This window comes from Lethenteron reissneri, chromosome 32, assembly GCF_015708825.2.
Source record: "Lethenteron reissneri isolate LAM-NWPU_2019-01 chromosome 32, ASM1570882v1, whole genome shotgun sequence".
In the NCBI taxonomy this organism is placed as follows: Eukaryota; Metazoa; Chordata; class Hyperoartia; order Petromyzontiformes; family Petromyzontidae; genus Lethenteron; species Lethenteron reissneri.
The window spans coordinates 3,420,527-3,433,204 of record NC_083810.1 but is presented as its reverse complement, the minus strand read 5'-3'; the positions used below and the strand labels follow the sequence as shown (position 1 = coordinate 3,433,204).

The window sequence follows — 12,678 nt, the reverse complement described above, 5'->3', positions numbered from 1 at the left end:
TCGAGTATCTATTTTCTCATCATCATTGCACATACCACCGAAGGCCTCTCTAATGTGGGTGTAATTTCTCCACAGTGCCTTGGTTGACTCTGCCCGAGCACTCCACCGAGTGCTTGACAGCGATGGTATTGGCAGTCTGACATCTGTCTTCCGAAAGACTTTCCCCCATCTGTGCGTGGATGAAGAGCAAAATGTGTACAATGACTTCAACATGTAAACAAAAACTCGTCAGCCTCTGGGCTACTGCCGTCTAAAGTGTTAACACCAACTAAGTGAATGCGCTGCGCAAGGCACATATTCTATCAGAGGGTTTTTTGTTCGTTTCAGGTGGGCCTGTAGCCCTTTGTATTTTCCTGACATATTTCTTGCATTGTCATATAACGAACCTCTACAGTTTGAGAGGTCCAACCCAAGGCCCTCCGCCATCAAAGTCATACAGTCTGTCACGTAGAAACAAATTAAATTTAATAATAATAGAATACTACGTATTGATTGCAACACAAGCAACCATCATCAGGTGCAAATTAATGAGAAAACAAACATAGTAAACTTGGAAATATAATGCAATACAACACAGAGAGTCGACCAACATCATGTACCTGATGATGGTTGCTTGTGTTGCAATGGAAACGTCGTATTCGATCATTATTTAATTTATTTCTACGTGACTTTACCGAAATAACCAAAGAGTAATTACTGCAGTCACGAAAGCTTCGAATCTAGTTTCATACAGTCTGCTAAACTTTTACCAGTGTGGCTCTCAATTGGCTCAAAGCCCAGGAATACCTCCACCACATTCCCGCTGCTGTTTACAAACCGGAATATGAACATAAATTGGTCCACATGCGACAGGTCTGGGGTGGAGTCAACAATTTTAGAAAAATATTTGGCATCCCGAATCTCATCTGCTATTGTTTGGCGAGTTTCCTGGCCCATTAGCTCAATGAGTTCTTCACATATTGTCGATGACAAATAAGACACTGTACCTCTTCCTTTTCCGCAAAATTTTTTTATATGTTCAGCTAAGAATGGGTCAAATTGTGATAGCAATTCTAGGATGCCAAGGAAATTACCGTTATGGGTTGACCGAAACCGTTCATAATATCCCCTAAACGCGAGTCTTCTATCACCCAAGAACTTGATCACTGCAACAACTCTTTTCAAAATGTCCCTCCAGTATTTACGTTCCCCATCAAGTTGCTGCATGAGATCTGCATCTATACCACTGTCCTTTGTCTGCTGGTGCAAAGCAAGCATGCATGATCTGTGTTCTGCACTCTACTAAACCCCTGACTAAAGCCACCGATCTTGCTGGAGAACAGTTTGCATGTGTAGTGACGTAAATGGTGTCACTAGGGTGATTACGCAACTGTTACAGGAGTGCAACTGTGCGTCTGGAGCTTCTCTCTAGCACCAGAGTAAGTACGGCATGTCAGCCAGCCCTAGGGGGCATAGTCCTGGTGATGGTCTGAGAGAGAAGCACTGTAATCTCCGAGAGGCTCTCGTTTTAAGCATGCACTGTATGTACCAAGGGGCCCAGGTGTTACGCTTGATGTATACACCGAGGGGCCTGGGAGCTCTAGTGGTCAACTCACACTGTGAGCACCCAGGGGCCCGGGGGCCCTAGTGGTCAGCTCATGCTTTAAACACCGAGGAGCCTCACATTGTAAGCACTGCGGGGCCCGGGGGCCCTAGCGGTCAGCTCATGCTTTAAGCGTGGAGGGGCCCAGGGACCCTCACACTGTAGGTGCCGAGAGGCCCAGGGGCCCTAGTGGTCAGATCACGCTTTAAGCCTCAGGGGCCTAGGGGCCCTAGTGGTCAGCTCACGCAGCGCTGATGACGCGGCGTCTCCGGGTTGACCCACGCTGGGCCCGGAAGTGACGTCGCTCCCAGTGGTCACTGCTCCTCCGGTGGAAGTGATGTCATTCCCGGAAGTATCCCTCACATCCGTGGGGGGAATGGCGGCGGCGGGCTCGGGCGAGCGCCGCGCCTCCTCTCTCCCTCCCGCCATCGGCCGCGAGCACCGCATCTCGCCCAGGAGGGAGGCGGTGGCGCAGAGCAGCTCTGCGAGGCGAAGCAGCGCCTCCTCCATCTCTGCTCCCGACGCTGGAGAGGGGACGGTCGGCGGAGCAGACAGCTGCTTAGCCGGCAATGCGGCGTTGTTGTCGGCCGGCGGTGCAGCGTCGCTGTCGGCCGGCGTTGGCCGCCCCATCGCTGCCTGCTCTTCTTCATCGCCGTCAGGACTGAAGGTACGTGGCTTACTTCTTGTCTCCATAGCCACTTCTGACGCCAAATGTAACGGATTCCGGAGACACTTGTAGAGGTAACTTCTTTATTACAATACAACACTCCAACAGTCCAACTCTCCAACAGTCCTGATACTCTGTTACAGCCTAGGTACACAGCCTAGGTACACAGCCTAGATACTCTACTCTGGCTACGCTCTGGAACTCGCCCTCACAAGGTCGTAGAGTCGGGAGTTCCAGAGTACCAGCGCTGGCTCTCACAGCATCCCAGGGTCTTCAGATGGCTGGTCATGGGTCTTGGGTCTTGAGTTACAACTGGGCCCCGATCGTCCAGGGAGCTCTCCTTTTATGCCTGGTCCAACGAGGGGTGGGGCCGTGTGTGCCACCAGACATCCCACAGAGCACACACAGCCCCCCCCCCCCCCCCCCCCGTTGGCGGCGCCCAGAGGCTTAAGCGTCTGGACCCCCTGGGAACCCAACGCCTGGCGCCCAGAGGCTTAAGCGTCTGGACCACCCTGGGAACCCAGCGCCTGGCGCCCAGGGGATTAAGCACCTGGCCCGCCCAGGGACCCAGAGCCCCCAGCAGCCCCTCCCTTCTTATGTCACTACATAATATGGTGCTGAGTCGACCACACTCCAGTATTTTAATTCAGCAAATGTATTTTAATTGACATGCTTTGTTAATGTTGTACGACTGATTACATTTAGAAGAGTGCAAATTCATGCACGGTATGTATATAGCAATATTGTCTAAATATTTATGGGACCTTTTTACTAGTATCAAAATGATAAAAACAATAGGCTATTTTCTTTACAGCAGTTTACATTTTGAAGTGTTTAATATTATAATGATGTTTAATGACATACACTGTATACCTGCTTTTGCAATGTTTGTACAGTATTGCGTTTGGGCCAATATTAACTTGAGATATCAGGCTGCTTTTTTCCCCTAATGCTGCTATTTAGTTCTGAAATGGGTTTCCTCTTGCATACTGTCTCCCATTGTATATATCTAAAACTGTGTTTTCTAAGGACCTCTTTGGCAAGTACTGTATAGTGAACACCTAAAATGCCTCCATTCTCAATCAAGTGTGAGGCAGCAGTCATATCCATTGGCAGCCTTGAGCCAGAAGTTCAAATTCCACATTAATACGACTGAAGCCTGGCTCTCCGTGACATCGATTTTTTTCACCACCACTACACCACTTATAAGTGGTGAAGAGAAAACTGGGTAGACTATTATTATACGGTTACAGAGCCATGGTGGAAGATAGCTACTGTATGGTTGCTACCTCGGTTTAACACATAGGTTTTCCCGACCAATAGTATCCATAATAGAGTTTTTTGGGCTAGATCGCGTAAATATAAATGTGTCGTTAAACCCGCCACCACCTGATACAGCCAATTAGTGAGGTTTGTTACGTAAACAGAACATGCCAATTTGTTACTGGTGTAATAAGTGGCTCCGACACAATACGAACTTGAGTCGTTAATTAATAAATCTTTGGTACAGCTTGGTTGTCTCTCTCTCACTACGGAATTATTGCCGCCCAAGCGGCTTCGCTGCCCCGCGCCACGTGCTGCCTGTTAATAAAGCTCCATGCTGTAACACTTGAGTGCTCGAGTGCTTTTGAGCTGCAATGTAAGTGGGCTTGACCGTACATCTTCACGATTAAGGTTGAACAACATCCTCCTTATTTCCCCCCAACACCAAATGCCGGTTATGCTTAGATATCGAATGTGAAGTCATCGTACCGTGCAATCTGAAGTTGGAAGTTCGATGAGGGCTGTCACTAAAGCACGAGTGCTTATTCTCTGAGTAGATGCAACTTGTAAATATACTCAACAAAGTTTTTTTTGGCACTGATTTCCAGTGGCCGTTCAAGGATCCATCCATCGTTTGCAGAGGTGGTGCTGGTGGTTATGATTTAAATACAGGTGAGAAGAGCCCTGCCTGACCCAAACGTGAGCGGTGGTGGTTGAAAGGAACAGCTGAAGGGAGCGGAGCGCAGGTGCGAGATTGTCTAGTTGAGAAGAAACGGGACGGATTTAAACTCGTGGCTGACGTGGGCAATAATGGCCAACCAAATTGAGATGGAACCCATGGAATTCTTGCAGAGCTGCTTACAGCATCTGGACAAGCACTATCGCGATGCGAGCATGTTAAAGCCCCCACACAGCAGGTAAGACGTGTTTTACCATCTACTTTACACGCATTTTGATTGATTCCTTAAGCAGCGATAGTGCAACCTACTCGTATAGAAGGCGAGTAGGTTATAACGCGAATCAGGGTAAAGTATGCATATGATGCATTGTGTTTAAAATCGACTAATCTATACGAACATTAGATACATCATCTATACTGGACAGAAGGAGAAATAAATCAAGATCTCCAAGCGGGAAGATATTTTAAAGATTGCACCACTGTCTACAGTATGCTTAATAATTGTCGTTTCATATTTACTCGGAAGGTTATTTACAAGTATCTTATGTGAAGACGTGTTTTATCTCAGTTTTTCAAGAGCTGCTCCGTCATAGGAGCTGTAATTCCAACCCAAGGATTAGTAAATGTATACACACGTATGCAGGGAACTTCTGGTGTGTATGAAGTGTGTCGTCCAGGACTTCTCTGAATGTTAGTGTGAGCTATGGGTAAATAATCTGACGTAACACGATGTTATAATGGAGTGAACTGTGGCACAGTGGTTAGCGTGTTGTGCTATATACCCGGACCACTCTATTAAATTCGTGGCCAATACTGAGTGCTATACGAACCAGTTCTGGGCACTCACATCACCACAGATGGTTACCACATGTACTATAGTTATGAGTTTATATACAAATCAAGTCTTGATGAACCCTAACCTTAATACCTCGATATACGAAGTAGATGCGTTCCTCTATCTTTGTTCGTATATTAGCTTACAACATTAAAACAATGAGAATGCGTTCCCAGCCTTCGTAACTTACCATCTCACACTATAAACACTTGATAACTGACCATTCATATTGTAAAGAAAAATACAATTTATATTGAAAATAATATATGTTCTACCGTACAGTATTAAAAGAAAACATCTAACGTGAAAAAAAACTTAAGAAAAATAATTGTATTATTTATATAGTAGTTGATCGACAAATGCTTCATTTATTAATTATCTTTATTTTTAGCTTTCTATGCAAAATGATGATAAAAAATGCAATGTTCATGATACCGAAACTTCGTTAATCGAATACAGGATACGCATATCGAGGTATGGTATTACTCTTACTCCCAAAATATGCATTCACGAATGTATAAAAGCCATGAACGCAGCCCTGAAGTGGGAGGGGGGCCATACACAAACTCAGGTAGAAAAGGGAGACGAGACGACGTTTAAACTTTTAAAAAATGTGAAGTGCAAAACAGCGATACCATCTGTTGATGTCTATCATGCATAATAGAGGGTTTTTTTGGTTAGATCGCGTAAATATATAAATGTGTCGTTAAAACCTGCCACCACCCGACACAGTAACTAGTAAGGGTTGTCACGTAAACAGAATGTGGCCAAATTTATATTTAAAGCTTTCGTGACTGCAGGGATTCATATTCTTGGTTCTTTCGGTAAAGTCACGTAGAAGGGAAGTAATAAAATAATAAAACATAATAAAAATAATTCACACGACGTTTCGGCCACAACGCAAGCAGCCGTCCTAAGGTGAAAACCAGGTCTGTCGAGGCAACAGCGTCTGAATTTCAGACCAGGTCTGTCGAAAGAACCAAGAAGAAGAATGTGGCCAATTCGTCACTAGTACAGCACACCGGTGTATTGGAGAGCCAAGCCACAACATTTACAATCTGAGTACGACGTTTCGCCAGTAATTACAAATAGCTTCATCAGGCGACAGCCAGATTTGTGAAGTCCACCTGTTTCGCTCCTTATATAGAAGCGTAGATGTGGTGATCACGCTTCTGCGCTCTTGCGCAAAGTGGGGGGGGGGGGGGGGGATTAATGAGCCAACATACATTACTAGTTGGCTGTGGGGGGTTTTAATGACACATTTACATATTTAACCCAAAAAAACCTCTATACTTATGGATGATATTGGTTGCGAAAGCCTGTTACGTGTTAAACTGTCTATCATGCAGTCAGCTCTAGCGATTGCCCCCTGTTTATACAATGAGAGGCTGCGACACCCATCGTTTAATTGTACTTCATTGGCCATTCCGTACACCTCCGATGAGCACGGTTGGATACGTACGGTGTGAAAGAAGTTCAACATACGTACATACAGCCCCATTCCTGCGATTGCAGTTTGTCTATCATCAAAGCAGAAGGAGGGGGGCTGAGCTTTCAACAGGGAGGGTTCAGCTCCCTCCAAACCCCCGGCGCGACAGGACCCTACGTGCCCACAAGGTGTACATTGCTCTCTTGGTCACGGTGCATACAGAAGCTGTCAACGTGCAGCGAACGCCGGCGAAGCTGCGGGAGGAGTATTTGGCTGCCACCCTGGTTTCGCCGCCGTTCGGAAGCTCCGCGGGAGGCTCCGCGGTCTCGCCGAGCGCCGCTCGCGGCTGCTGCTCGCTAGGGACCGCGTTCGGTGCTTGGCCTCCGCCTCCGCGTTTGCGCGCCGGGCGGCCGGGCTGCTGGGCTGCGAGCGGAAAGGGCTCCGCGTCCTGCGTGCCCAGCTGCAGGCCGGCGGCAGGACGCCACCCGCGCAGTGCCAACCGCGAGCCCGACTGCTGAACGGACTCACCCAGGAGCTGATGGATTTCTCGGCTCGGTGGAGCGGGCTTTGCCGGAGTGCGATGAGCGACTTGGACGTGCCGACTCGCGTGCAGACGGCCGCAAGCTGCCCTGAAACGATGGACAGTTGGACCTGCAGCATTCTGCCTCGGCCGATGTGCTGCTTTAACATTTTCCCTTTGGCCAAGCAGGCGCTGCAGGGATTGACTTGCATGGAGAAATTGCTGAGCACCAGACTATGCCTAATTGCCATATGCCCTCAGGTCACGTTGGAAAACGATGTCTGCAAATCCATTGCGGAGTTTAACAAAACGGTGCTGGAGTTAAAGGCTAGCGATATTTTTGATTGCTTAATTTACAAGACTGTTTGTGTTTATGACCTGCCGGGCAATGCTCATGGACACTGTCTGCAGAGTGCAGAGTTTAATGTGAAGGTTTTCTCCATGGAAAGGATTCTCAAGACGCTGGCAAACGAACGTGCATCAACGTGCGCGCTGACTCTGCACGACACAATCTCACAAGTTAAGACCGCTTTTAAAACGGGGAGAAACGCAAAAAATCGTTGGTTCAAGTGACAATCCAGAAGGAGACTGTCATTATTTGGAAAGTTTTTCTAGCTCTGATGGTAATCAGGCAACATTAGGCCAGATGCTCTCCAATGACAGTGCGGGTTTTAAGAGTAAAACTGTTGATTCTTCCAAGAAAGCACCAGGCATTGTTCGTGACCTTAAACAGCAGTTTTTTTATGAATATGATTTCATTCACAATATTTTGCCAAATCTTACATGTGTCACAAACCTTCCATTTGCTCATTCTGATTTTCGAAAGACACAACAGTCATACACAAGCATAAGGGGTGCAAAATGGATTAACAGCAACGATGATAGCCACTTTGAATCACACAGCCAAGCAGTGGACCAAGGTAAGGTGGTAGACACTGCTCGTGCCATGGCACTGAGGGACGGGAAACACTTGGCCTGGCAATACCAGCAATGGTTGTGGCATGCACTGTCGTGGAGTCTCGTGGAATGTCTCTTCTCACTGGTTCCAGTCAAAAGCCACAGTTGTGGTGAGAGTCTGGGCTATCTCCCCTACCACCCTGCCTCTGTGGTGTCCACCCTGGTTGAAGACCTCCAGAAGGCAAGCAGGCAAGGTTAGTAAATAGTTAGATATTTTTTCAAACTGTATCTTTAAAGCTTGTGTATGTTTCAGTGCCCCGATACTGGATTTGAGTCCTAATAGCCACCTGTGATTAAACCGGCATTTGTCATGAGTTAATGGTCTCACTCCGGTCACCAATGACTACACAACAACAACAAAAATGATGCAAAATTTGGTTCTGCGTTTAATTTGATTAAATTCCAGCTCCACAAATGTTTTATCAATTACTAGCTTTACTACCCGGCTTCGCCCGAGACTTGGATTCTTGTCTTGGATTAATACACGGCCTACGAAGCGGGTGGGGCGGGGATGCGTGACGTCAGCAGGCACACTGCGTGACGCTGCCGCATGTGGGTGACATCACAGATGTGACGTCACCGCTTACTTGTGCAAAATATATCCATTATTGCGCCCTCCCCCCCCAAATACAAAAGTCTATTTTTATACTTTTTTCATTGTGTACAGTCTGGAAGCTACCCACATGCCAAATTTCAAGTTTGTTGCATGTTGGGAAGTATGCTAAACATTTCGAACAGATACGCATATTCACAAATTTCCCTTATATATAGATATTGTTTTTACTATCATATGATGAACAAAGTGGGTGTGGATGTTCTGTTCCCCACCTGTGTTAACTTGATGTCCCTTGAAGGGATCTTAGAGATATCGCCGCATTAAGTTCGTTTCCATGACTCATTCTGTAAGAAAAAATAATTACACTGCTCTGACATCGATAGCATAATAAAAATAAATTGTGCAAAAAGACAAAACCAATTTTTGTATAACTCATTCAAAATCTCCTTTTTAAAGAGTGCGAATTTTATAAGGTTGTTGAGGTCATATCTGAAATGTTTTAATTGTAATTTAATTACAATTGCGTATTGTATAACGTAGATATCTTTGGTTGAGAGCCCAATGTAAATATTGCAACGAGTTTATTTGCTATGTGGTTTGTCAATAGAGTGAATGCTACATGCTCATGAGTCTATGTTAACAGGGCGCTTAACGTTCATTCTTAAGTGACAATGAACCACACACACGGCGTAGATAAACAGAAACACTGCATCCGCTCCCTCCGTAGACTTTGCACATAAATCATCACTGTTTGCATCTGCGGGTGAAAGTAAATGAAGCCACTATAGTTGTATTGCAATGTTGTGATGAACAGCGCTGTTATCACTCTTTGGTTCTTTCGGTGAAGAAAGAAAACATATCAAATAATAGCAGACACGGAGACACATAGACACATAAGCAGAGAGAGATGACACAGAGACACACAGAAAAAGACACACACACATAGGCACACAGAGCAAGAACGCCTCTGTGTCGAGGCCTTAAATAGAGATAGGGGGTGGGGCAGGGGGGGGGGTAGAAAACAATGAGAGAGTTGTATGGAATTCCTGCCCATAGCGGGCGGAGGAGCGACACTGGACGTACAAACAAGTACGGAGAAAGCAAGTTTCGTAAATTTAGGAGAATCGGTTAACACACAGTTAACGCGTAGCTTGGTTGATTACGTTCTTCCAAAGTTTGCTAAATTAGAAGTTAAGTGTGAAACAAACACGGCAAATCCTTCCCGTAGACGGCTGTTATCAACTTAACGAAATATAAACAAACGAATATTTGTGTAATCTAACATAGTGTAGGGCTGTTACAGAGGGGCTGTTGGTGTAAGGCTGTTTGCATAGGAGCTAACGGATAACAAACACAGTGGGCGGGGACTCCGTGAGCACACGGGGTGGTGCCCGCAACGACGTCCGCACTGGACGGCGTGAGGGGGGTTTCGATCCTCTAGGGGGGTATAAAAAGGGATGAGCCAGAGAGCTCGGGGTTCAGTCTTAGTGTAGTTAAAGGAAGACGGAAGACCGGCCAGATAGGCCCTGGACTCCCCCTGGGACGCCGCCCTTGTAAGGGCAGCGCAGGCTGGAGCCAGTGGCGTGGTCCCGGAACCAGAGTTAGACCTCTGGGATTCTGGGTACCGTAGCCCGACTGACCAGTGTCGGGCCAGACAGCCTCCCCTAGCCCGTTAGCGGAGGACTCGGCTAGGAAGGCTAGCTAGAGGTGAATTCCCAGTTATACGGGTGAGGGGGCCGATACATCCCTCCAGTGCTGTAAGACATTGTGTAAATAAATACGTGTGCCTTACCACGTTGTCCACGCGTCTTCAAGAGTACTTCAATAGTATTATCCCCAATGTCACCTCTATGATTAGAACAGCTTAATTCTCTAGACAAAGCACAGCAAAATACATAAAAAAACTACTTATTTGTACTCTACATTTAAAGCAATCCTGCTTAGAAATGCATATTTATATCCCTATGTTTTTTTTTAAATCAAGTTGTCTCACTTCCTGGCAAATGTTATTGCGCAGAGGATTTGCAGTTGGAGTGTCGGAACTGTTTACAAGCCCTCTCCGCATACGCGCAAGCTTGGCTTGCCATTACGTGCTGGGACACAGGTAAACATTGCCACGTGTCAATCATCTCTGAACGTTCGAACGTTGGGGGTGTGGTTGGTCTGAATAATGCAGGCATTACGCAACTATAATAACTTGTGTACAGTGGCGATGAGGAACTTCACTTGCAGGAAACGGGAGCCTCTGCTTTATCAGTAAGAGACTGTGAGCAAAATGAATTATACCACATAACTGATGCCCGTGTCCATCGTTTCTACTTGGATGGTTTTTTTCGGGTTGTTAATTCACGCAATTAAAGTCGAATTAAAATTAAACGCCAATTTAAATTCAAAACAGATGTCTGCTGATCAATTTTATACTCGCCGAGGAAAACCAAAAAATATCAAATTGGTGCAAAGCTTTGGTCATGAGCCAGTCGTGCAATTTCCACGTTTTTATGAGTGACCTTTCTATCCATACAAAGACAATGATACCTTGAATAGCTTTAACAAACTGTTGAGGCAAGTATTGTTAGCGAATACCTATGAAGGCCGGCACGGTGCACAAGGGAGTGGGGTGGCCAGCACCATGCCCGGCCATCTTTGTCTCCCCATTGGCGATGTTTACACATTGCACGAGGCACTCAGTTGAGGCTGAGTCGATCTAGGGGAGGCCCAGGACCGATTCAGATAATCGTCACTTGTGTTGGCTGTGAGCAGGAATTGAACTCGGGTCGCCGGATTTGTAGCGCAGCACGCTAGCCATTGCACTACCGCTCCCATACAACAACCAATAGCACTGCCATGCCAGGATGTTATCCAGTTCTGGAGCTCCCCGAGTGGTTTTTTTCTCTCTTCTAGACCGATTTGTTTATGAGTCTATGATAATTTGGGAAATATGAAAGCAATTTAAGTGGCTTCTGCATTCAGTTGAGCAGCCCTGGCAATGCGGGTGATTATAAATGGGATCATCATTATCTATGTGTTTCGGTGGAGTGTAGAGTTTTGTCAAGCTCTGGGCTCAACCTTGAGCAATCGCCATTCCCTGGATGATGAGGGAGCCGGTGTCTGCAGAACCAGAACGGCCAGGATGTTCCATCAATCATTGCTTCCTCTTCGATCTGTGATGGGCAAGTAACACATTCATTTATATTACCTTACCTCACCCCACTGACTCACAAGCGATAAGGCTGCTCATGAATAAACTCAGATGATCATCAACTCAGGTTATCACCATTTTAGGTTGTATAAAATGAATACCACCTTGCGAGAAGCCAACTGTCGTTTGTGCTATAGAATGATTCCAACAACAATTTGTAATGTATACTACTGGCTAAGGTCCCCCAATGGAGATGAATTCTGCCCAATATTCATGAAAATGGGGACACATGATTTAGTTGTACCTTACGTGGGGTTGTGGCGGTTAGCATACCACGTTTTGAACCCATGGCTAACACACTAGTAGTGAGTGATATCTGAACAGGTCCTGGGCCTCCCACTTCACTAACCCGCACTGATGAACATGGCGATCAAATAAATAACCTCCATGACCAACCTGGCCTGGAGGAGGCCTCATCCAGCAGCAGTGTGATAATTCATTATGTAACACAATTTTTGTTCCTAGGTAGTAAGTATTATTTCGTAATTGCTTATGCCTAATAAGTATAGAAAAATGACTATTATTCCCCACAAACTTTGCTTTTGTGACCAGGACAGTGATATTTTGAAATTTACCTGTTTTCAATGAAAAAACGGGCGAATTTGTGTCTTTTCGTTCACATAAAGTCAGAAAAAAACAACATATGAATCAAAATTAACATGTAATTATACTAAAGTAATACAAAAATTACTACAAAAACATTTAAAAGTGAGTAGTTTTTCGATATTTACGATTATACTGTAAATCACTTTCACAAATCAGCCCCCAAATGCAGTCTTCCATCATGTTCTCGTTATACTGTCCTTGATATGGGCGTTCAATGTCCAGTATATCCTGGTGGAAGCGCTCGCCTTGCTCCTCCGAGTATGCTTCCATGTTCTCCTTGAATTTATCAAGATGAGCATCAAGGATATGGACTTTGAGGGACATCCTACAGCCCATTGTGCCATAGTTCTCAACCAGCTCCACATAGTTTTCGACCTTGTGATTG

At 45.8% G+C, this 12,678-nt stretch overlaps 1 protein-coding gene across 2 annotated transcripts; it reads left to right on the top strand.

Annotated features, from left to right (window-relative positions):
* The first annotated feature begins 3,956 nt into the window (after positions 1–3,956).
* On the top strand, positions 3,957–12,131 carry LOC133350104 (uncharacterized). Of its 2 annotated transcripts, XR_009756017.1 has the most exons (4): positions 3,957–4,429; positions 6,678–8,126; positions 10,506–10,592; positions 11,530–12,131. XR_009756017.1 is itself a non-coding variant. In XM_061564127.1 (2 exons), exons 1-2 carry the CDS (start codon positions 4,323–4,325, stop codon positions 7,546–7,548), a joined length of 978 nt encoding a protein of 325 aa, XP_061420111.1. In that variant the 5' UTR covers positions 3,957–4,322; the 3' UTR covers positions 7,549–8,492. The 2 variants fall into 2 exon arrangements, 1 of the variants encoding a protein (XP_061420111.1); XM_061564127.1 differs by lacking the exons at positions 10,506–10,592; positions 11,530–12,131 and having other exon boundaries at positions 6,678–8,492.
* The last annotated feature ends 547 nt before the right edge of the window (positions 12,132–12,678 follow it).